The following is a 25,679-nucleotide window of genomic DNA, read 5'->3' on the forward strand; positions in this document are numbered from 1 at the left end:
GAACACAGACAGATCGTAACATTAAGACCCTTTGGTGACGCAAACAGACAAACTATAGTAAAATAAACACCTCAATGTGTATTTTGTACGTTTTCCTTCCAAAAGCCTGAAAGAAAACATGTTATGGAATCAAAATAGCACAACATCTCAAAAATGACCAGTGCATGAAAAACTATGTGTTTGCCGTGCCTTAAGCCCAAGACCCCCGAACCCGACCTCGGTGAAAGGCGAGATCTATCTATTGCAGAATTGAGTGAAAAAGACGGCCCGGACAGAACTTTTATGACAGGCCTTTTATGTCGGCTAATTGCATCTGAATTACATCAAATCATTTGGCGCAACTTCCAATTTGATTAAACCAAGAACACAACATAACTAACAAGTCAAAAAGGATAAATATATATATTTACATCATTTTAAGTTTCCTTCATTACAATCCTAAATATAAACGTATGTTATTTTCCATTTCTTTGAGTGAATGAGTAAATTATTTTGTTGACAGCAACAACAGAGAAAGAAACAACATCTTGCAGTGAGCAGATAACTTCAAGGGCCATTTTAACTGTGAGGCTTATCCACTGCAGCTTCATGCAAGGGCCGAAACTACAACATCTGCAAGCAAACAGCATCTGAGGGCTTCTTAAGATGTAATAAACTATGAATGTTTCATATCCATGTAACGGGAAGAAACTCAGCTAACTGATCTTTTTTTTTTTTTAAACCACAAAGCTAACGCTGAGCCTCTAGATTAGCCACGAGCGAAAACATGCTAACTACGGTTTGCACAGCAAACACGGTATAACCAGTGTTGGGAAAGTTCACTTTCTACATGAACTAGTTCAGTTCACAGTTCACACATTTTAAAATGAACTAGTTCAGTTCATAGTTCATAATTCAAAATGTTGAACTAAAGTTCATGGTTTCAAAAAATGAACTAATTTATAGTTCATAGTTCTTTTTTCAATAAGTTGCTGCGAGCTATTATTTGTCTCCTGTACGATGTTAATGGGCCATTTCAATTTTTACAATATCCTCAGAGGGCCGTACAAGTTATTGACCTCTGCTTAAAAAAACTAAAATCACAGCTCATTCATTTCATTCTGTGCAAAGAAAAAGCAACCTCTGAATCCAGATATCTCACCATGACTCGCGTATGCATGCACGTGCACGGTGTGGCGTGACCACCAACACAGAAAGATATGGACACAAGATGTGTGCAAATGTATTTAGTTTCCTATCCATGTGAACATGATTTAAGTGGGGGGGGGACCTAACCTCCTCTAGAGGGGTCCGGGGGGCATGCTCCCCCGGGAAGATTTTTTTTTAAATGTTGAAGTTGAAAGCATCAATCTGGTGCACTTTGAGAGCAACATTAGGAGATCTATGGACACATCGCTCAACACCCAAACACAACTGTAAGCAGATTTTCTTTTAATTTATGGATATTTGACAAATCACTCCCCTTTCAAACTGTATTCTTCTTTATTAATAACTGTCATATAGTATTTTATACCTGTTTACTTTATTCTCTTGTTTTTTTTATAACTATAATGATCATATAAAGATGTGCCTTTACCTCACTGGTTGTAGACAAAGCTTCTTATATTCGTTAGCATAGCTAGCTAACCAGATGCTAATGATAACAACACAGTTATTGACTGTATGACAGATGAGCAGATCGCCACTGGGCTTTCAACTAAAGACACAGACACGCAGAAACTGCGGCATGTGTATGGACTTATCGGTACTGCAATTTCTGAAGCGCTGGAGTGGCGTTCTGGTGCTCTCCGTCAGAACTGCACCCCTGTCAGTCGAGACATATACCACGTGATGACACGTTAGGCTCGTGTTGTGTTCAAGGGACCCTGACCTTGGCCAGGAAAAACAGACACTCGCTTGTTTAATTTTTTTGCGGTCTAGATTTCTTTCATTTTTTATTTTTTGCGTGTGTTTATAAATTACCTCGAGAGCCGTACCAAATTGTCTCGCGGGCCGTATACGGCCCGGAGGCCGGAGGTTCCCCACCCCTGCCGTAGAGTCTCACTCTGAGCGAGTGCTGCTGCAGCTGCTCTCGGCTTCGTCCATACTTCATTCAATGCTCGCCGGTTCCGCGGTTCCACATTGTTTCTTGTGAGGAGTCTGATATATTTAGTATATTTATATTTTAGTGCGACAGCCAGGGGTGACAGGCGCGTACGCGTCACAGGCAGCTTGCTGTTGCCAGATTGGGTGGTTTTCCGCATTATTTTGAAGCCTGTTTACGGTGTGTTTTAACTGGGTTTTCGGCTGAAAGGCATATGAAATCTGGCACACTTTTGAACGCCGTTATAATACAGTGCTGAGAATGAACCGCACTTTTGAACGCCGTTATACAGTGCTGAGAATGAACGCGTTCTCAATTACGTCATCTAGCGGAAATACAGTACGTTTCAGTTCACGTTCGCCCAAAAATATGAACGCGTTCATGAACGATCGTTCATTGAACGCGTTCAGGTACATCACTGGGTATAACACCCTTATTACTTATCGTAACGGCAATATCCAACATATCGATAGCATCGTGAGAAGACACAGAATCGATAAGTATATATACATCACTCCATGATAAGAAATTGCAAACTTATTAACAAAAACCGACATCCAAAACACGTGGCGGTAGTGTCGCAAAAACGGGAATATGTCTTACCACTGTTGTCTGATCAAAAGTGGTCTTCAATGGCATTACAACGATGAAAACGCTGCTGAAGTTATCCAATGTGTCTCTTTGAAATGATTTCTGATCATCATAAGCAACAAACCTACTTTCCGTTTTCAGATTTCAGAGCGTGAGACAGGTTTTTGATTTGGGGAAACTGCATGCGCAGAGCCCCCACTTTTTTTGGGTAACGTTGCTGTGTGTGTGGAAATGCCCCTTCAATTATATTGGCTCTAACGGTCAAAAAAGAGATGTCAATCATAAAAATCGACCAATGGATTCCAGAGAAACGGCAAACAAAAAAACCGTCCATTTCCACCCAAATGGCCCCAGAGGTGGAGTTTATTTTTGCTAAACCTCTCTAAAAGGTCAAATGTCTCTTGTTACAGGGTACTTATTATATGTTAAGCTATTAGTCTACTAACCCATCATCCAAGGGTAGTTTTCACTATAAGTAAAAATATATATTTGGACGCACACTATAATTTACCATGTTCAATCTGAATTGACTTTAAAGTAAAAAACATCTATATTGATTCTGACTTTTCTACATCCAACTCACAGGTTTCATCATTACTTTGAGAAAATATTATTAATGTTCCCCTTTTAGAAGATATGGTCCTTTGTTCTGGGAATGTCATTTTCGAGCCTGAGACCTGAAAAACAGGCTCAGGGCCTAACTGGTTAAAACTGGTTATTTTAACACAATTCTTACAAATAAAAAATTCTAACAACATTCTTTATCCATGCATAAACCATTGGTGCGTTCACACCGGACGCGATGGGAATGACGCGATAGTCAATCAGTGGTGAGGATCTCAGCCTGCCGTCACTGACGTTGAATCAAAAAACAAAACATCAGCCGTTAGCTGATTGCACTCACAGCTCCTCATGTCTGTTCAGAAACTGGACAAAAGTTAAAAAGAAACAAACCACAGACTGTCTGTGTCATGGAGAACACAGTCGCTGTTGTGTCTGTATCATGTTGTTATGAGTGTGGACGGAGCATATATTATACAACGTTAGTTTAGCCTGATCGATCCGATCTCCATTTAAAAGGTTGTTCGCCTGCCGTCTGTCTGCAGACTTGTCAACTTACTAACCGGTATCAGTATGTTGTGATCAACCTGATCTCACCAGAATGCGTGACACCACCACGACTTCTTAACACCACAATGCGTGGTGGAGTCACGAACTTTGTTACATGTGCGTGTCGGCACCACGCAAACAACCCCAATGTAAAGTGAATGAGGCTCCTTTGTCGTGGTGCACACACGCATTTCTACAACGTCCTGCAGTGAGCTTTTATTCTATAAAACGTTTTTTTAAATCTACTTTATAGCTTGTAGTAACTGTTTGAAATTAAAATCAATGTTGATATGGCGTAATTTGAATTAAATACACTATTTAATTTAAATCAGTTTTTTTTGAAAAACCTGAAGTTCACTAACTATTAACTTAATACTTTTATTCTGAAAATGCTTCACTTCCAGTTAGCATTAGCATGTGGCGTAATGCTGCATTTCCAAACCGTGAATCGAAGGTGAAATGACATGTGGTGTTGTACACTGAGCACACTGGGTTTAGCACTCATGTATTGCCGCTGAATAACGTTTATTAGGGAATGTTTAAATAACCACAGACACCAGAATGATGTAATTTAACAATAGAACAAGGCAGGAATTGCATTGGACCCCGACGACGCCGGCCACTAGGAGAAGACCTCAGATGACAACAGGAAGAGCAAGCCAAGGATTGACCTCTTCCTCCTGCTGACCTGGACTGACCGGGCGGATGAGGAGAGCGCCTCCACTCGCACATTTCATTTTGTACACCACCGCATCTTTTGTGTAATTAAATGCTGTTAACTTTTATAAGCTTCCCTTGACTCTTTTCAGTCTCTCCTGCCTTCAGGGTTCTAGAATTCACTAACATAACTCACAGGAGACTTCTTTTATTTTCGTCAGAATGTAAAAATTACATTAGTTGTGCAGGAGCTTAAGTTTCACTTTCGATGGCATTTTATAGCCCAGAGCAACACCTTCATCTCACATGTTGCCACTTGTTTGTACCATTTTCAGGCGATTTGTAATCTGTTCTAGAAAAACGATGCGTTTTTTGATATTTGTGGAGTTAGGTGGTCCGCGAGTGTTTTTTTTAGTGGTTAAGTGTCCTTGGTATGAAAAAGTTTGAGAAACACTGCTCTACATGGATGTTTGTGTGGTGCAATCAAACAGTGTTGGGATCAGCTGTCTCTGCGGCAGCTCAGCAGCCTCTTCAATAAGTGAACACCTCCTTTAACTTCAGTCCGTACACCACGGGGTTCAGTACAGTAGGTAGTAGCATCAGCATGGAGGTGATGAGGGTGGAGTCAGATTCTCTGTTGCTCTGCAGGCGGCGAAGCATCAGATCTAAGCAGATGTTGATGGAATAGTTAAAGAAGCCGAGCAGGTGAGGAAGACAGGTTTGTAGAGCTTTGCTGCTGAAGCTACGTGAGCGCCGCAGGCAGATGAAGAGGATCCTAGCGTAGGAGAAGAGAATGAAGGCGGCCGGGAAGACAATAACTGCTGTGATCAGCAGAATGTATATTCCACTCAGCTGTGCTGCAGCACCACCGCAGCTCAGGCTCACAAGGCTGTAGATGTCGCAGTAGGCCCTGTTGAGCTGCGCCCTGCAGAGCGGTAAGCGGCTAGCCAGCAGCGTTGTGACTCCCACTAGAATAACAGGCAGCATCCAGCAGAGAAGCAGCATCAGCACCACCTTGGCAGGAGTTACCAGCACAGCGTAGTGCATCGGGTGGCAGATGGACAGGTAGCGGTCAAAGGCCATGGCCGACAACACGAAGAAGCTAGCTCCACCAAGAGAGGAAAGTAAGAAACCCTGGCACTGACACATAGTCCGGGACACCTGCACCAAGCCGGCGCCGGACAGCAACAGATCAGACAGAAGTTTGGGATAAAACACGGTGCTGGCTGTGAGAGAGTTCAGCAGAAATGATGCCACGAAGGCAAACATGGGCCGGTGAAGAGCTCGCTGCGAACAGATGATATAAATCACCAGAGAGTCACTGAACAACACGAAGAGGTACAGCAACAAAAACACGAAGAATAAGAGCGAGCTGTGGCCAGACATCGAGGAGAAACCGACCAGCGTCAGGGACGAGGTCACGTTAAACCCTGCTGACGTCATGAGGAGACCCCACCAAACAACACGCTGTGACCTCAGGTCAACAACAACAACAACAGAGCTAACCAACCTGTTGACATCTAAATAAAGGATATAACATTAGTTTATATCACATTGACATATACAGTAGTAATAAGGAAACTGGAATATTTAGAACACACATTTATTTAACATTCATATTTAACACGTGTATTCATAGAATATGAATTCACAGTTAATTAATCAGATACTAAAATATCTGCTTTAACATTAATGTATAGGTCAATGATAAATATCTATCACGAATCAGAAACAGGCAAAAGCATCATCGCAATGAACACGAAAAATGAGAAACATGACATTAATATATGTGAAATTAGTCATAAACCAGCAGAACAATCATCACAAGGAACACGAAACATGAGGAGAAACGGACCTGAATCCACCTGTTAAAATATTAATACATACCATTATGCATCACCACAGTGAACCATTGAATGTACGTGAACACGAAACGTGAGAAACATCAACAAATGTGTTAATACATACACAGAACATTAATAGTTATAAGATTAATCATTAAAACAGAGAAACTGACCTGAGACCAGCTGGTGAAACATTAATGTAGATATGATGAAGCACGTACAGACAGAGACAGCATCTCAGTGAACATGAGGAGAAAATGACCTGAGACCAGCTGGTGAAACATTAATGTAGATATGATGAAGCACGTACAGACAGAGGCAGCATCTCAGTGAACAAGAGGAGAAACTGACCTGAGACCAGCTGGTGAAACATTAATGTAGATATGATGAAGCACGTACAGACAGAGACAGCATCTCAGTGAACATGAGGAGAAACTGACCTGAGACCAGCTGGTGAAACATTAATGTAGATATGATGAAGCACGTACAGACAGAGGCAGCATCTCAGTGAACAAGAGGAGAAACTGACCTGAGACCAGCTGGTGAAACATTAATGTAGATATGATGAAGCACGTACAGACAGAGGCAGCATCTCAGTGAACAAGAGGAGAAACTGACCTGAGTCCAGCTGGTGAAACATTAATGTAGATATGATGAAGCACGTACAGACAGAGGCAGCATCTCAGTGAACATGAGGAGAAACTGACCTGAGTCCAGCTGGTGAAACATTAATGTAGATATGATGAAGCACGTACAGACAGAGGCAGCATCTCAGTGAACAAGAGGAGAAACTGACCTGAGTCAGCTGGTGAAACATTAATGTAGATATGATGAGGCACGTACAGACAGAGACAGCATCTCAGTGAACAAGAGGAGAAGCTGACCTGAGACCAGCTGGTGAACATTAATGTAGATATGATGAAGCACGTACAGACAGAGGCAGCATCTCAGTGAACATGAGGAGAAACTGACCTGAGTCCAGCTGGTGAAACATTAATATAACATTAATGTAGATATGATGAAGCACGTACAGACAGAGGCAGCATCTCAGTGAACATGAGGAGAAACTGACCTGAGTCCAGCTGGTGAAACATTAATGTAGATATGATGAAGCACGTACAGACAGAGGCAGCATCTCAGTGAACATGAGGAGAAACTGACCTGAGTCCAGCTGGTGAAACATTAATGTAGATATGATGAAGCACGTACAGACAGAGGCAGCATCTCAGTGAACATGAGGAGAAACTGACCTGAGTCCAGCTGGTGAAACATTAATATAACATTAATGTAGATATGATGAAGCACGTACAGACAGAGGCAGCATCTCAGTGAACATGAGGAGAAACTGACCTGAGTCCAGCTGGTGAAACATTAATGTAGATATGATGAAGCACGTACAGACAGAGGCAGCATCTCATGAACATGAGGAGAAACTGACCTGAGTCCAGCTGGTGAAACATTAATATAACATTAATGTAGATATGATGAAGCACGTACGACAGAGGAGCATCTCAGTGAACAAGAGGAGAAGCTGACCTGAGACCAGCTGGTGAAACATTAATGTAGATATGATGAGGCACGTACAGACAGAGACAGCATCTCAGTGAACAAGAGGAGAAACTGACCTGAGACCAGCTGGTGAAACATTAATGTAGATATGATGAAGCACGTACAGACAGAGACAGCATCTCAGTGAACAAGAGGAGAAACTGACCTGAGACCAGCTGGTGAAACATTAATGTAGATATGATGAAGCACGTACAGACAGAGACAGCATCTCAGTGAACAAGAGGAGAAACTGACCTGAGTCCAGCTGGTGAAACATTAATGTAGATATGATGAGGCACGTACAGACAGAGACAGCATCTCAGTGAACAAGAGGAGAAACTGACCTGAGACCAGCTGGTGAAACATTAATGTAGATATGATGAAGCACGTACAGACAGAGACAGCATCTCAGTGAACAAGGAGAAACTGACCTGAGACCAGCTGGTGAAACATTAATGTAGATATGATGAAGCACGTACAGACAGAGGCAGCATCTCAGTGAACAAGAAGCTGTGAAGCTGCTTTTATCACCATCCTTCTTCCTCCGAATCCAATATATTATTATTATAATAATTGCAGCATCTTGCTATCTATTTCTATATTTTGTAGTGTTGGAAAAAAGATCCAAATTAAAGAATAAATGTGTTGACGTTATTCAATGAGTCCGACACAGATCTCTCCAGAATTTCATGCAAATCACAAAAGGAATAGTTATTTATTAAACGTTAAAGGATCTCTTGATTTACTTTCTCACCAAGAAAATACCGTATATTTATGATTGACTAAATCCGTACCTTATGGATATTCTCCTTTTACAAATATCGTTTTCTTGAAGTACGGATTCTTCTCGATGATAGTTTCTGATTCGTCTCAACGTGATGCACGCGGTTAGACGTGGTAGAAAACGGGATGAGTAGAATCTGCGTCCGGAGTTCACACTCGCCGTGTTTCCGCTGATGTCGAAGTCGTACCTTTGATTATTTCTAGTTTGCCACATTCCAGCCGTTTGTTTGTGAAACATGTATTTAAAGGTTTCAGGGCTGACCCGCCAGGAGAGCTCACAGGTGTGTGTGTGTGTGTGTGTGTGTGTGTGTGTGTGTGTGTGTGTGTGTGTGTGTGTGTGTGTGATCCATCTAACGACCTGTTGTGTGTTTGCCAGTGTTTTTATTTTTAGACGTATTTAATGCACAGATTCATAATTCTATTATTATCGTTTGAGCGTCCGTCTTCTCGCAGCACTTCATTTGTCACCGTGGACTCACTCCCAGACCGGGTTGTTTCTGTATTAGATGTAGATTATACTTCCCTGTTATAAATATATATCAGATGACATGTATGAGAACACTACGACTGTAGTAGCTCACAGAAATCTAATAAATCTCTCACCAAACCAAAGTGCTGCTGTGGTGTGTTCATTACGGCCCCGTGTGATGCTGAAGGATCACCCTCTGTTTTACGGGTTACTAAAGTATATCCCATGACCACGAGGGTTTGTGTTCACATAAGCATAGGGTGTAGCCGTGGCCGGTATGGGTGACGAGTGTCGTTCCATAATGACGTATGAACATCATTTACAGCACTTTATGTTTTAATGTTACGGAGCGGCTCAAATCCCTCGTTCATCCGGTTAGAGAATCCTTTATTGACAGAATGGCGCCATGCATACGGATCTGATCTGAGACACATCATATAGACAGCGAAAGACCTTCCATGCATGAGGTACAGAAGTCCTTATTTAAGGTATCGTGTTGGGTTGGCACCTATCCTTTGTGTCTATTGATGATCATTATATTTACAGCTTGGCCGTTCAGAATATGTGCCGCACTCACTGGAGCCCCGACAGTGCATTATTCTGCCCTATGAACCCAAGCTGACTGGTTTTTATACTTTATTTTTCATTTGTAGACAATGCAGAGGAAAAAACAAACAAGTAACATACATCATCAACATGTTCTCATGGGAAGATCTCCCTCACAACGGGTTCACAACCAATCTGTGTGCAACATACAGAAGCAGAGTTATGCACGAAGTATAGACTATTGTACCAAAAGGAGTAAAGCAGTATCAAATAAATATCTCTTCATGTGCAAACCCATTTGGACCAGTAGTTGTCACATTTTTCACTACAGAGTCTTAGAGAAAAAGCCTCCATGCGAAACAAGTCATTTACAATGTGTATCCATTCTCCCTTTGTTGGTGGAATTTCACAAGCCATTGTTTGCCTTTTTGCTGGCTGTCAGTAATATGTTAAGAAGATACTTGTCCCGAACACTAGATTCCACGGGTATATTAGCTAATAAATCCCCTCAAACGGTTTTGGAATCTCAAAGCCAAGAATTGAATTTATTTCCGTTATTATAGATAGCCAATAGGGTTTGATCCCTGGACAGTTCCAGAATACGTGGAAATGATCAGCCATTATATTACTACACTGCCTCCAGGGTCCAGATTCTGGTCTGTCATTCTGATGGTATTTTATTCTTAGAGTTAGAAAAAATCGAATGATATTCTTCCATGAGAATTCTCTCCAAAGGCCAGAGCTGGAGGCGGTGGATTGCATTTTACATATGTTAGACCAATCCTCTTCTGTAATAGTAATATTAGCTTCTACTTCCCATTTGGCTTTCGCACATAGGGTTGAGTGGTTCTTGGCAGATTGTAGACAGGAGTATATTCTAGAAACCCTTGTATGCGCCCACACAAATGTCAATCAGGTCAAATTCGGTGTTCCCTTTCATTCTAATATTCCTATCAAAGTGATGCCTGCGCTGTAAGTACCTGTAGAAATCCTGGGGCTCCTTCAGTGTGTTTTGATACAAAGTATTTTAAAAAGGACTAAATAAATAGCGCCAAAGCTTTGACGTTACTTCTTTACAGATGCACTCTTTAACCTTTCGCCACCTTCGTAGCAAAAATGTACACGCCCCAAAAAACTGCTATTTAATCAATCAATATTTTTTTCTACATGAATCACTGAAACAACTTCTAAGTACTCAGAACTACCAAACACTCCATCATTGTCAGAATGTTAACCCTTTAAACGCCGGTTTAATTATTTGAATTATTTCATTCCTCTGAAAAATGCCTCATTGACTTCCATTCAAACCACATTTGTTGATCTCACTGCCATTGCAGTATAATGTGCTGACCGTCTCATTTCGTACACCGCTCGGTTCGCTGGTCCTTCACTTTATTTTTAGTTTTATATACATTTATTTTGGACGAAAACTTAGCGTGAGGAAAGTGTGGCGTGAGATATGGGTTAATTGCGTGAGTGTTGGCAGCCCTGTCTAAATTACGCCATATAAACATTGATTTTAATTTCTTACCATGTTTACAGCAGCACAATGTAAGGAAGCAAACAGGTCAGTGTGTGATGAGGTCACCTGAGAGCAGCTCGTTAACAGCTCTCATTAAGGCCGGAGCTCGTTAGTCCACAGAGTCCACGCTGCAGCTCATTAACCACAAACATCATTTCATCATCTGCAGGATGTTTTACCGCCCTGACCTCTGCCCTGCAGGCTTCTCACTTGATGTGAGTGACATCTCAGTACTTTTGTATCTACGTGTACTGTCTGGGAGCATGAGGGCCAATATGTAGTATGTTAAAATGCCCTCTACGGGATGGTGCATCATACCGGTCAAACTTAAGGCGAGACTTCCATTTTTTAACTTAAATGTATCAGCTAGACATTTCTCCAGTTAATTACTTACAATAAGGCAATTGGTTTTTGTATTATAAGTTTTCTGAAATAGTTTAATGTTTAAATATGCAAATTACTCATTATCTTATTAAATATGCACATATTTTAACACATTTCAGGAACACAAATCTGAACTTTGGATAAAGCCAGGTTCAAAATGCTAGTTTCATTTTGTAGTCATATTAGAATCTAAGGCTTTTACAGAAGGGATTTTAGATATCTCTCTTTATCACTCCATACATCAGAAGATACTGTCAACAGCCCTAAAATATCCATTTTCACCATGTTTTTAGGTGTACAATGTTGTATAATTCAGGCTGTGAATGATATATGAACAAACCCTTCAGCAAAAACCTTCAGAATATTGATAGGAATATAACTGGAAGGTTTGGTGCATGTAAGTGCTACTGACGTGGACATTTCTCACTCATCCAGAATGTAGCGGCTCGTCTGCTCTTCAACCTTCCTACATGTTCCCACCCCACGCCGCTCCTCCGCTCCCTCCACTGGCTTCCGGTAACTGCTAGAATCCACTTCAAGACCCTGGTGCTTGGTACCATGCTGCGAATGGATCTGGCCCTTCCTACATCCAGGACATGGTTAAACCGTACACCCCAGCACGTGCACTCCGCTCTGCATCAGCCAGACGACTCGCTGCACCCTCGCTGCGAGGGGGACCCGAGTTCCCATCAGCAGAAACACGTGGGTTTGTATCCTTAGCTTTGTTCGTTATTCTCGCGTCCAGGAGAGAAGCTCAGGATAAATGAGACCAATGGAGTCTCTCGAATAAGGTTCAAATGGGTACTTTAATTGAAATGGCGCGGTAATGTTTCAAGCAGAGATATGGTGCCGAGAGAGGAAACCGCTGTGGCGCCTCGAGAGCGAAGGGTCGAGGAACACATCAACCGTTTAAATATCCTCCTTGTGTGCCGGTTTGCGCTGCTGGGGGTCCTCCGATCTTCAATGTTCGTTGTTGCGCATAAGACAGGACTCAGACATTGTCCGTTCAATATATAACTAAACACGCCTTTCCTCCTCATATTGTCTTTCATCACTTTTCATTTATTGTATTTTAAACGCTGTAATTCAATACTTTAAAATCACTGGAAATACTTTACGACAGGTATCATTTCCGGTAGTCCCGGATGTTGTCACATGCTACCCACGTCTGTAAACAAAACGTATTAAAATAAACTGTACCTTCACTTAATATTCAGCAATAATAATATCTCGGCGTCTATAGTTGTAATGTTATAATCAGTAGGTTTCGGTGTGCAACACTCCGTGTCTTTTCGCTTCTAAATTCACCTCTATAGGGAAAGGAATATTAGCCACATGCTAAATGCTAACCGGAGATGAAGGATTTTCAGAATAAAAGCTTGACAACAGACATTGTGCTTTTCACCTCTGGCTTTTCAGTATAAAACAGCATTTAAACTGACGGTATGTTTAAACTAAATTATGCCATAAAACATTCTAACACTATCCGAAACACGTAGGTTTGCTGTCCTGGCTCCAAGATGGTGGAACGAGCTCCCACTGACATCAGGACAGCAGAAAGCTCACACACCTTCCAGACTGAAGCTCATCTCCTTCGACTCCACTTCGAGGATAGAACTGCTAACAAAGCACTTATATACTAACAAAGGACTGGCTCCTCTAAAGCCAGCTGAGTAGCACTTGAGATGCTTGGCTCTATGAAGCCTGATGTACTTTATGATTCTGTTTTCTTCAAGGTTGTGTCTTCCTGGTCGAACGCACTTATTGTGAGTCTCTTTGGGTAAAAGCCTCAGCTAAATGTGATGAGATGTAATTTTGAGAAAACGACCTTTAAAGATTGCAGCGAGGCGCTAGCTAAACCCTGCTGTTCTCTGGATGACAGCTTGCGCCTCGACGCACTCCGTGAAGGCATTTCATGTTCGGGGTCATTTGTATAACCTTGCTTCGTGCAAGTGACAATTGTCGTCTTCTCTGTGAACGTTTTTATCGCTGTTCTTTTGCCATTTTGAGATTTAAATTTCCATGGGAAAGCTAAACGAGGAAGTGTTTTAGCACACCACGTGACGAATCTGAACGAATCACGTTGTCAGAAATTGACACCAGCCAATGAGGTTTCGTTGAAGTGTCAGGGGTGAGCGAAGCAGGACCCAAACGCAGATTTCTCAGAAAAAGCACCTTTATTTCAAGGCTATAAACAAACAGAACTCTTCCCCGTGAACAACGTCAAACAACAACAAGGAACTCACAAAGACTAACAGAAAACACAGAACCTAAATGCACACATGACTAATCAAACAACCAAGAGACAGGTGAGCAGGGTAATCAGGGCGGGAACACAGACAGAAAGCAACAGGCAACACTTTTCAAGATAAAACAGGAAACCAAAGACAGAACAAGACAGAACACAGACAGATCGTAACATTAAGACCCTTTGGTGACGCAAACAGACAAACTATAGTAAAATAAACACCTCAATGTGTATTTTGTACGTTTTCCTTCCAAAAGCCTGAAAGAAAACATGTTATGGAATCAAAATAGCACAACATCTCAAAAATGACCAGTGCATGAAAAACTATGTGTTTGCCGTGCCTTAAGCCCAAGACCCCCGAACCCGACCTCGGTGAAAGGCGAGATCTATCTATTGCAGAATTGAGTGAAAAAGACGGCCCGGACAGGCCTTTTATGACAGGCCTTTTATGTCGGCTAATTGCATCTGAATTACATCAAATCATTTGGCGCAACTTCCAATTTGATTAAACCAAGAACACAACATAACTAACAAGTCAAAAAGGATAAATATATATATTTACATCATTTTAAGTTTCCTTCATTACAATCCTAAATATAAACGTATGTTATTTTCCATTTCTTTGAGTGAATGAGTAAATTATTTTGTTGACAGCAACAACAGAGAAAGAAACAACATCTTGCAGTGAGCAGATAACTTCAAGGGCCATTTTAACTGTGAGGCTTATCCACTGCAGCTTCATGCAAGGGCCGAAACTACAACATCTGCAAGCAACAGCATCTGAGGGCTTCTTAAGATGTAATAAACTATGAATGTTTCATATCCATGTAACGGGAAGAAACTCAGCTAACTGATCTTTTTTTTTTTTTAAACCACAAAGCTAACGCTGAGCCTCTAGATTAGCCACGAGCGAAAACATGCTAACTACGGTTGCACAGCAAACACGGTATAACCAGTGTTGGGAAAGTTCACTTTCTACATGAACTAGTTCAGTTCACAGTTCACACATTTTAAAATGAACTAGTTCAGTTCATAGTTCATAATTCAAAATGTTGAACTAAAGTTCATGGTTTCAAAAATGAACTAATTTATAGTTCATAGTTCTTTTTTCAATAAGTTGCTGCGAGCTATTATTTGTCTCCTGTACGATGTTAATGGGCCATTTCAATTTTTACAATATCCTCAGAGGGCCGTACAAGTTATTGACCTCTGCTTAAAAAAACTAAAATCACAGCTCATTCATTTCATTCTGTGCAAAGAAAAAGCAGCCTCTGAATCCAGATATCTCACCATGACTCGCGTATGCATGCACGTGCACGGTGTGGCGTGACCACCAACACAGAAAGATATGGACACAAGATGTGTGCAAATGTATTTAGTTTCCTATCCATGTGAACATGCTTTAAGTGGGGGGGGGACCTAACCTCCTCTAGAGGGGTCCGGGGGGCATGCTCCCCCGGGAAGATTTTTTTTTAAATGTTGAAGTTGAAAGCATCAATCTGGTGCACTTTGAGAGCAACATTAGGAGATCTATGGACACATCGCTCAACACCCAAACACAACTGGAAGCAGATTTTCTTTTAATTTATGGATATTTGACAAATCACTCCCCTTTCAAACTGTATTCTTCTTTATTAATAACTGTCATATAGTATTTTATACCTGTTTACTTTATTCTCTTGTTTTTTTTATAACTATAATGATCATATAAAGATGTGCCTTTACCTCACTGGTTGTAGACAAAGCTTCTTATATTCGTTAGCATAGCTAGCTAACCAGATGCTAATGATAACAACACAGTTATTGACTGTATGACAGATGAGCAGATCGCCACTGGGCTTTCAACTAAAGACACAGACACGCAGAAACTGCGGCATGTGTATGGACTTATCGGTACTGCAATTTCTGAAGTGCTGGAGTGGCGTTCTGGTGCTCTCCGTCAGAACTGCACCCCTGTCAGTCGAGACATATACCACGTGATGACACGTTAGGCTCGTGTTGTGTTCAAGGACCCTGACCTTGGCCAGGAAAAACAGACACTCGCTTGTTTAATTTTTTTGCGGTCTAGATTTCTTTCATTTTTTATTTTTTGCGTGTGTTTATAAATTACCTCGAGAGCCGTACCAAATTGTCTCGCGGGCCGTATACGGCCCGGAGGCCGGAGGTTCCCCACCCCTGCCGTAGAGTCTCACTCTGAGCGAGTGCTGCTGCAGCTGCTCTCGGCTTCGTCCATACTTCATTCAATGCTCGCCGGTTCCGCGGTTCCACATTGTTTCTTGTGAGGAGTCTGATATATTTAGTATATTTATATTTTAGTGCGACAGCCAGGGGTGACAGGCGCGTACGCGTCACAGGCAGCTTGCTGTTGCCAGATTGGGTGGTTTTCCGCATTATTTTGAAGCCTGTTTACGGTGTGTTTTAACTGGGTTTTCGGCTGAAAGGCATATGAAATCTGGCACACTTTTGAACGCCGTTATAATACAGTGCTGAGAATGAACGCACTTTTGAACGCCGTTATACAGTGCTGAGAATGAACGCGTTCTCAATTACGTTCATCTAGCGGAAATACAGTACGTTCAGTTCACGTTCGCCCAAAATATGAACGCGTTCATGAACGATCGTTCATTGAACGCGTTCAGGTACATCACTGGGTATAACACCCTTATTACTTATCGTAACGGCATATCCAACATATCGATTAGCATCGTGAGAAGACACAGAATCGATAAGTATATATATCATCACTCCATGATAAGAAATTGCAAACTTATTAACAAAAACAGACATCAAAACACGTGGCGGTAGGTCGCAAAAACGGGAATATGTCTTACCACTGTTGTCTGATCAAAAGTGGTCTTCAATGGCATTACAACGATGAAAACGCTGCTGAAGTTAATCCAATGTGTCTCTTTGAAATGATTTCTGATCATCCATAAGCAACAAACCTACTTTTCCGTTTTCAGATTTCAGAGCGTGAGACAGGTTTTGATTTGGGGAAACTGCATGCGCAGAGCCCCCACTTTTTTTGGGTAACGTTGCTGTGTGTGTGGAAATGCCCCTTCAATTATATTGGCTCTAACGGTCAAAAAGAGATGTCAATCATAAAAATCGACCAATGGATTCCAGAGAAACGGCAAAAACGTCCATTTCCACCCAAATGGCCCCAGAGGTGGAGTTTATTTTGCTAAACCTCTCTAAAAAGGTCAAATGTCTCTTGTTACAGGGTACTTATTATATGTTAAGCTATTAGTCTACTAACCCATCATCCAAGGGTAGTTTTCACTATAAGTAAAAATATATATTTGGACGCACACTATAATTTACCATGTTCAATCTGAATTGACTTTAAAGTAAAAAACATCTATATTGATTCTGACTTTTCTACATCCAACTCACAGGTTTATCATTACTTTGAGAAAATATTATTAATGTTCCCCTTTTAGAAGATATGGTCCTTTGTTCTGGGAATGTCATTTTCGAGCCTGAGACCTGAAAAACAGGCTCAGGGCCTAACTGGTTAAAACTGGTTATTTTAACACAATTCTTACAAATAAAAAATTCTAACAACATTCTTTATCCATGCATAAACCATTGGTGCGTTCACACCGGACGCGATGGGAATGACGCGATAGTCAATCAGTGGTGAGGATCTCAGCCTGCCGTCACTGACGTTGAATCAAAAAACAAAACATCAGCCGTTAGCTGATTGCACTCACAGCTCCTCATGTCTGTTCAGAAACTGGACAAAAGTTAAACAAGAACAAACCACAGACTGTCTGTGTCATGGAGAACACAGTCGCTGTTGTGTCTGTATCATGTTGTTATGAGTGTGGACGGAGCATATATTATACAACGTTAGTTTAGCCTGATCGATCCGATCTCCATTTAAAAGGTTGTTCGCCTGCCGTCTGTCTGCAGACTTGTCAACTTACTAACCGGTATCAGTATGTTGTGATCAACCTGATCTCACCAGAATGCGTGACACCACCACGACTTCTTAACACCACAATGCGTGGTGGAGTCACGAACTTTGTTACATGTGCGTGTCGGCACCACGCAAACAACCCCAATGTAAAGTGAATGAGGCTCCTTTGTCGTGGTGCACACACGCATTTCTACAACGTCCTGCAGTGAGCTTTTATTCTATAAAACGTTTTTTTAAATCTACTTTATAGCTTGTAGTAACTGTTTGAAATTAAAATCAATGTTGATATGGCGTAATTTGAATTAAATACACTATTTAATTTAAATCAGTTTTATTTTGAAAAACCTGAAGTTCACTAACTATTAACTTAATACTTTTATTCTGAAAATGCTTCACTTCCAGTTAGCATTAGCATGTGGCGTAATGCTGCATTTCCAAACCGTGAATCGAAGGTGAAATGACATGTGGTGTTGTACACTGAGCACACTGGGTTTAGCACTCATGTATTGCCGCTGAATAACGTTTATTAGGGAATGTTTAAATAACCACAGACACCAGAATGATGTAATTTAACAATAGAACAAGGCAGGAATTGCATTGGACCCCGACGACGCCGGCCACTAGGAGAAGACCTCAGATGACAACAGGAAGAGCAAGCCAAGGATTGACCTCTTCCTCCTGCTGACCTGGACTGACCGGGCGGATGAGGAGAGCGCCTCCACTCGCACATTTCATTTTGTACACCACCGCATCTTTTGTGTAATTAAATGCTGTTAACTTTTATAAGCTTCCCTTGACTCTTTTCAGTCTCTCCTGCCTTCAGGGTTCTAGAATTCACTAACATAACTCACAGGAGACTTCTTTTATTTTTCGTCAGAATGTAAAAATTACATTAGTTGTGCAGGAGCTTAAGTTTCACTTTCGATGGCATTTTATAGCCCAGAGCAACACCTTCATCTCACATGTTGCCACTTGTTTGTACCATTTTCAGGCGATTTGTAATCTGTTCTAGAAAAACGATGCGTTTTTTGATATTTGTGGAGTTAGGTGGTCCGCGAGTGTTTTTTTTTAGTGGTTAAGTGTCCTTGGTATGAAAAAGTTTGAGAAACACTGCTCTACATGGATGTTTGTGTGGTGCAATCAAACAGTGTTGGGATCAGCTGTCTCTGCGGCAGCTCAGCAGCCTCTTCAATAAGTGAACACCTCCTTTAACTTCAGTCCGTACACCACGGGGTTCAGTACAGTAGGTAGTAGCATCAGCATGGAGGTGATGAGGGTGGAGTCAGATTCTCTGTTGCTCTGCAGGCGGCGAAGCATCAGATCTAAGCAGATGTTGATGGAATAGTTAAAGAAGCCGAGCAGGTGAGGAAGACAGGTTTGTAGAGCTTTGCTGCTGAAGCTACGTGAGCGCCGCAGGCAGATGAAGAGGATCCTAGCGTAGGAGAAGAGAATGAAGGCGGCCGGGAAGACAATAACTGCTGTGATCAGCAGAATGTATATTCCACTCAGCTGTGCTGCAGCACCACCGCAGCTCAGGCTCACAAGGCTGTAGATGTCGCAGTAGGCCCTGTTGAGCTGCGCCCTGCAGATCGGTAAGCGGCTAGCCAGCAGCGTTGTGACTCCCACTAGAATAACAGGCAGCATCCAGCAGAGAAGCAGCATCAGCACCACCTTGGCAGGAGTTACCAGCACAGCGTAGTGCATCGGGTGGCAGATGGACAGGTAGCGGTCAAAGGCCATGGCCGACAACACGAAGAAGCTAGCTCCACCAAGAGAGGAAAGTAAGAAACCCTGGCACAGACACATAGTCCGGGACACCTGCACCAAGCCGGCGCCGGACAGCAACAGATCAGACAGAAGTTTGGGATAAAACACGGTGCTGGCTGTGAGAGAGTTCAGCAGAAATGATGCCACGAAGGCAAACATGGGCCGGTGAAGAGCTCGCTGCGAACAGATGATATAAATCACCAGAGAGTCACTGAACAACACGAAGAGGTACAGCAACAAAAACACGAAGAATAAGAGCGAGCTGTGGCCAGACATCGAGGAGAAACCGACCAGCGTCAGGGACGAGGTCACGTTAAACCCTGCTGACGTCATGAGGAGACCCCACCAAACAACACGCTGTGACCTCAGGTCAACAACAACAACAACAGAGCTAACCAACCTGTTGACATCTAAATAAAGGATATAACATTAGTTTATATCACATTGACATATACAGTAGTAATAAGGAAACTGGAATATTTAGAACACACATTTATTTAACATTCATATTTAACACGTGTATTCATAGAATATGAATTCACAGTTAATTAATCAGATACTAAAATATCTGCTTTAACATTAATGTATAGGTCAATGATAAATATCTATCACGAATCAGAAACAGGCAAAAGCATCATCGCAAGGAACACGAAAAATGAGAAACATGACATTAATATATGTGAAATTAGTCATAAACCAGCAGAACAATCATCACAAGGAACACGAAACATGAGGAGAAACGGACCTGAATCCACCTGTTTAAATATTAATACATACCATTATGCATCACCACAGTGAACCATTGAATGTACGTGAACACGAAACGTGAGAAACATCAACAAATGTGTTAATACATACACAGAACATTAATAGTTATAAGATTAATCATTAAAACAGAGAAACTGACCTGAGACCAGCTGGTGAAACATTAATGTAGATATGATGAAGCACGTACAGACAGAGACAGCATCTCAGTGAACATGAGGAGAAACTGACCTGAGACCAGCTGGTGAAACATTAATGTAGATATGATGAAGCACGTACAGACAGAGGCAGCATCTCAGTGAACAAGAGGAGAAACTGACCTGAGACCAGCTGGTGAAACATTAATGTAGATATGATGAAGCACGTACAGACAGAGACAGCATCTCAGTGAACATGAGGAGAAACTGACCTGAGACCAGCTGGTGAAACATTAATGTAGATATGATGAAGCACGTACAGACAGAGGCAGCATCTCAGTGAACAAGAGGAGAAACTGACCTGAGACCAGCTGGTGAAACATTAATGTAGATATGATGAAGCACGTACAGACAGAGGCAGCATCTCAGTGAACAAGAGGAGAAACTGACCTGAGTCCAGCTGGTGAAACATTAATGTAGATATGATGAAGCACGTACAGACAGAGGCAGCATCTCAGTGAACATGAGGAGAAACTGACCTGAGTCCAGCTGGTGAAACATTAATGTAGATATGATGAAGCACGTACAGACAGAGGCAGCATCTCAGTGAACAAGAGGAGAAACTGACCTGAGTCCAGCTGGTGAAACATTAATGTAGATATGATGAGGCACGTACAGACAGAGACAGCATCTCAGTGAACAAGAGGAGAAACTGACCTGAGTCCAGCTGGTGAAACATTAATGTAGATATGATGAAGCACGTACAGACAGAGGCAGCATCTCAGTGAACATGAGGAGAAACTGACCTGAGTCCAGCTGGTGAAACATTAATATAACATTAATGTAGATATGATGAAGCACGTACAGACAGAGGCAGCATCTCAGTGAACATGAGGAGAAACTGACCTGAGTCCAGCTGGTGAAACATTAATGTAGATATGATGAAGCACGTACAGACAGAGGCAGCATCTCAGTGAACATGAGGAGAAACTGACCTGAGTCCAGCTGGTGAAACATTAATGTAGATATGATGAAGCACGTACAGACAGAGGCAGCATCTCAGTGAACATGAGGAGAAACTGACCTGAGTCCAGCTGGTGAAACATTAATATAACATTAATGTAGATATGATGAAGCACGTACAGACAGAGGCAGCATCTCAGTGAACATGAGGAGAAACTGACCTGAGTCCAGCTGGTGAAACATTAATGTAGATATGATGAAGCACGTACAGACAGAGGCAGCATCTCAGTGAACATGAGGAGAAACTGACCTGAGTCCAGCTGGTGAAACATTAATATAACATTAATGTAGATATGATGAAGCACGTACAGACAGAGGCAGCATCTCAGTGAACAAGAGGAGAAGCTGACCTGAGACCAGCTGGTGAAACATTAATGTAGATATGATGAGGCACGTACAGACAGAGACAGCATCTCAGTGAACAAGAGGAGAAACTGACCTGAGACCAGCTGGTGAAACATTAATGTAGATATGATGAAGCACGTACAGACAGAGACAGCATCTCAGTGAACAAGAGGAGAAACTGACCTGAGACCAGCTGGTGAAACATTAATGTAGATATGATGAAGCACGTACAGACAGAGACAGCATCTCAGTGAACAAGAGGAGAAACTGACCTGAGTCCAGCTGGTGAAACATTAATGTAGATATGATGAAGCACGTACAGACAGAGGACAGCATCTCAGGGAACAAGAGGAGAAACTGACCTGAGACCAGCTGGTGAAACATTAATGTAGATATGATGAAGCACGTACAGACAGAGACAGCATCTCAGTGAACAAGAGGAGAAACTGACCTGAGACCAGCTGGTGAAACATTAATGTAGATATGATGAAGCACGTACAGACAGAGGCAGCATCTCAGTGAACAAGAAGCTGTGAAGCTGCTTTTATCACCATCCTTCTTCCTCCGTGGAGATCATTGTATATTCATTAAAGGTCATCTGCCAATCACAAATATCTTGTTGTTTGGAATGGCAGGTTCTGAGAAGGCAATGTCAAGTTAATGTAAAACAGACATAAACATCTTCAAATAGTAAAAACTACTCATATGCTAAAACCTCTCGTTCTTAACACAGACTATATTCAGGGTCGATATGGGTTGAACTGAGATTCCCACACACACACTTTAAGATGTTCTGATACGCCCGACCGATACAAAGCACGGCTTTGAAGGAAAGGATGAAGTCACTAATCATGTAGTTGCTTTGAACTGTTCTTTGGTAAGTGTGCAGAGCAATGGTGATTTGAAGGTTGAATATTTGTGTATATATTAATGATTAATGTAAATTAATTCCAGTTAAATGTAACTATTAGGAAGACGGTTCTGTTTGTAATTCTTTCTGTTTTCATTGTGTTATTTGGTGGCATCAATGTGTGCATGTGATACAGGAGCAGTGTCTTTCGGGCCTCGTAGCCCTTAAGGTCAGAATAAAGAGATCCTCGACCACGCACCGCATAGAAAGGTTCAACCTGTCTGGGAATGGATGCAAAACATCTGTTGTCTCATTATCATCTATTTGCTGAGGTTTGGTTTTGAGTCCAAACGTGTTAAAGCAGGAACACGTGCAGCGCTGTGGGCCGCCGGTTAGCATCTGTTCCCTTCATGAGCACATCCAGTGTGACTGACATCCAATTAACATTCATGGCAGAGCACACATTTAATTAACCAGAAAAACCCAATCTTTCACTTATTCGGGATGGACATGATCCTCAGAGACGTTTAATTATATTTCAATCATCCGTCTTTCTTGGTCATTGTGCAATATTACTCATTATGAATAAAACACACCAGGACACAGCTCTTCGGGTCCCGCGGGGAAATACCCGTTGTGTCCTCGTTACGGCCTCTAATGTAATCTGACTGGCAGCTCAACGCCCTCTCTCAATCACTGTGCTGGACAAAGACGACAACTCCACTCATTTACTACAAAAAGCCAACGTTAGACAGCTAGAAATGCTTTTGATCAAAGCATATGCAGGACCCCAGTGAGCTCCAGAGTAGGTGCATAGTTTTAGGGAACCATATTAATGATAAAATAAATCACTTGAATACAAAAGTAATGATTATAAATCATTTTTAGTGAGAAGCAAGCTGCAGCACCTCACTTTCTAACCCAGGAAAAGTGCTTTAAACCTGGGGGAAAGTCTTCTGAATGTGGGGGAAAGTGTTTTAAAAATAGGAGGAGAGTCACTAACTGTTACCCAGAGAACAGGCTGCAGTGTGTCAAATATTAGGAACCATCCCATGGTTGGTGTGCCAATAAGGGGGAACTTTCCCTTACTAATGTTCCCTATCAAACGTTCAATAGCTAGCTTACATTAGCTTTCTAAAAACACGAACATTTTGGAGGACCGCCTCAGCCCAGCTGTATTCGAGGTGTTATTGAGGTGTTAATATGAGGAGATTATCCCGCTGAACTAAACGTATAAGAATCATAAACATTTGTTTAACCATCCCGTTGTCCCTCGGGTCAGGGGGACCCTCCGTGTAGCGTAGCTCTCCACGTCGCCCCTCCGCAGCCCTCGGGGTCCGAGCGACCCTCCTAATCCTGCTCTTCCTCGTTCTCCTCGTCCTCCTCCCCCATCATCCTTCGCCAACCGGTCCGCAGCCCTCTGGGTCCGAGCGACCCACCCCTTCGTCCTCAGCCTCCAGTCCCTTCTAACCCTCCGCCTCCCCGCCGCCCTCCGGGTCCGAGCGACCCTCCTCCCTCCTTCACCGCCACCAGCACCACCGCCGCATCCACCACCACCCCGTCTAGCCTGGCTCTCCGCAGCTTCCCTCCGCAGCCCCACAGGTCCGAGCGACCCTCCTCCCTCCTTCACCGCCACCAGCACCACCGCCGCATCCACCACCACCCCGTCTAGCCTGGCTCTCCGCAGCTTCCCTCCGCAGCCCCACGGGTCCGAGCGACCCCCGGGTCAGAGCGACCCTCCTCCCACCGCCACCCCGTCCCGTCTGGCCTAGCTCTCCCCGCAGCTTCCCTCCGCAGCCCCACGGGTCCGAGCGACCCTCCTCCCTCCTTCGCCGCCACCCCGTCCCGTCTAGCCTAGCTCTCCCCGCAGCTTCCCTCCCACGGGTCCGAGCGACCCTCCTCCCTCCTTCGCCGAGCAGCAGCAGCACCGCGGCCAACCCCGGGTCAGAGCGACCCTCCTCCCTCCTTCGCCGCCACCCCGTCCCATCTAGCCTAGAAGGGCAGGAACGTGGTTCTCTTGAGCACGCGGCACACGGGGCCCCCCGAGATCAGCGAGCGCGCCGACTACAACCGCAACGTGGAAAACCTGGACAAGGTGATCGGCGCCTGCAGCTGCAGGAGGATGACCGCGCGCTGGCCCCTGGTGGTCTTCCACAACATCCTGGACGTGTCCTGCTACAACGCCTTTGTCGTGTGGCGAGAGCTCAACCCCGGGTGGATGCCCGGGAAGCGCAACAAGAGGAGGGTGTTCCTGGAGCGGCTGGGCAAGCGCTGGTGGCTCCGTTCATCGAGAGGAGGAAGCGTCTCCCTCGCACCTCGGCCGCGGTCGTGAAAGCCGTCCGCGCGGAAGGAGCTCGCGAACGGGCCAGCTGTGGCGGCGGCGGAGAAGGTGGTAACGGTGACGCAGGCACGGACTCTGCGCGCACGGACTCCCCGCGCACGGACTCCCCGTTCTCCTCCTCCTCCGCGTCCCGGCCCCGTGCCCAGGCGAGCAAGAGGTGTCAGATCTGCCCGTCCAAAAAGGACCGTAAGACGCACGCGGTGTGCTGCGGAAGCGGCAGATACGTCTGCAAAAGCTGCGCGCTCGCCTACAGCCCCGCGGGTTGCCCCTCGCGCGGCGATCCGTGAGCGCGGTGCGGTTTCGCAGTTTGACCCGGTGAAAGGGAGGACACGGGGCGTGTAGGGGATCGGAGGACAACACGAGGGTTAATGCATTTTAACGTGAAACCGGAAGTCGTCATTGTTGTCGTCTCTCAATACAGCTTTTCAAAGTAAACTTTAACCGGAACTGTATTCAGAATAAAATAGTTTTAAAATTACTGTATGTTTAAAACTATATTACATCATTAAACATTGATTTTAATTTCTTACAGTAACACAGTCAGGAGACCTTTACAAACGGCCCGCCCCCTCGCACACAGACGGGAGAGAGATCTCTCTCATCTGGATTGGAAAGATCGAAAATACATCAGACGCATGTTGTAGTCTTTTTGCGTATTAGAAACGGAGTTGGCGAAAATAAAACTGCGATATAATGTTTATGTAGCAATAATACAGAAGACGTATATTTTTTAAATGTCTT

At 43.2% G+C, this 25,679-nt stretch overlaps 2 protein-coding genes across 2 annotated transcripts; both read right to left on the minus strand.

Moving 5' to 3' along the window:
- Nucleotides 1–4,972: 4,972 nt before the first annotated feature.
- LOC117443161 (olfactory receptor 6N2-like) lies at nt 4,973–5,884 on the minus strand. Its single transcript, XM_034079112.1, has one exon. The coding sequence runs from the start codon at nt 5,882–5,884 to the stop codon at nt 4,973–4,975; it is 912 nt and encodes a 303-aa protein (XP_033935003.1).
- Nucleotides 5,885–18,898: 13,014 nt separating this feature from the next.
- Nucleotides 18,899–19,810, minus strand: LOC117443162 (olfactory receptor 6N2-like). Its single transcript, XM_034079113.1, has one exon. The coding sequence runs from the start codon at nt 19,808–19,810 to the stop codon at nt 18,899–18,901; it is 912 nt and encodes a 303-aa protein (XP_033935004.1).
- Between the last annotated feature and the right edge of the window lie 5,869 nt (nt 19,811–25,679).

This window comes from Pseudochaenichthys georgianus, unplaced genomic scaffold (assembly GCF_902827115.2).
Source record: "Pseudochaenichthys georgianus unplaced genomic scaffold, fPseGeo1.2 scaffold_549_arrow_ctg1, whole genome shotgun sequence".
Classification (NCBI taxonomy): Eukaryota; Metazoa; Chordata; class Actinopteri; order Perciformes; family Channichthyidae; genus Pseudochaenichthys; species Pseudochaenichthys georgianus.

Bases quoted from the DNA above. Each gene is read 5' to 3' on its own strand.
- LOC117443162 (XM_034079113.1), bottom strand. From the start codon at position 19,810: ATGACGTCAGCAGGGTTTAACGTGACCTCGTCCCTGACGCTGGTCGGT.
- LOC117443161 (XM_034079112.1), bottom strand. From the start codon at position 5,884: ATGACGTCAGCAGGGTTTAACGTGACCTCGTCCCTGACGCTGGTCGGT.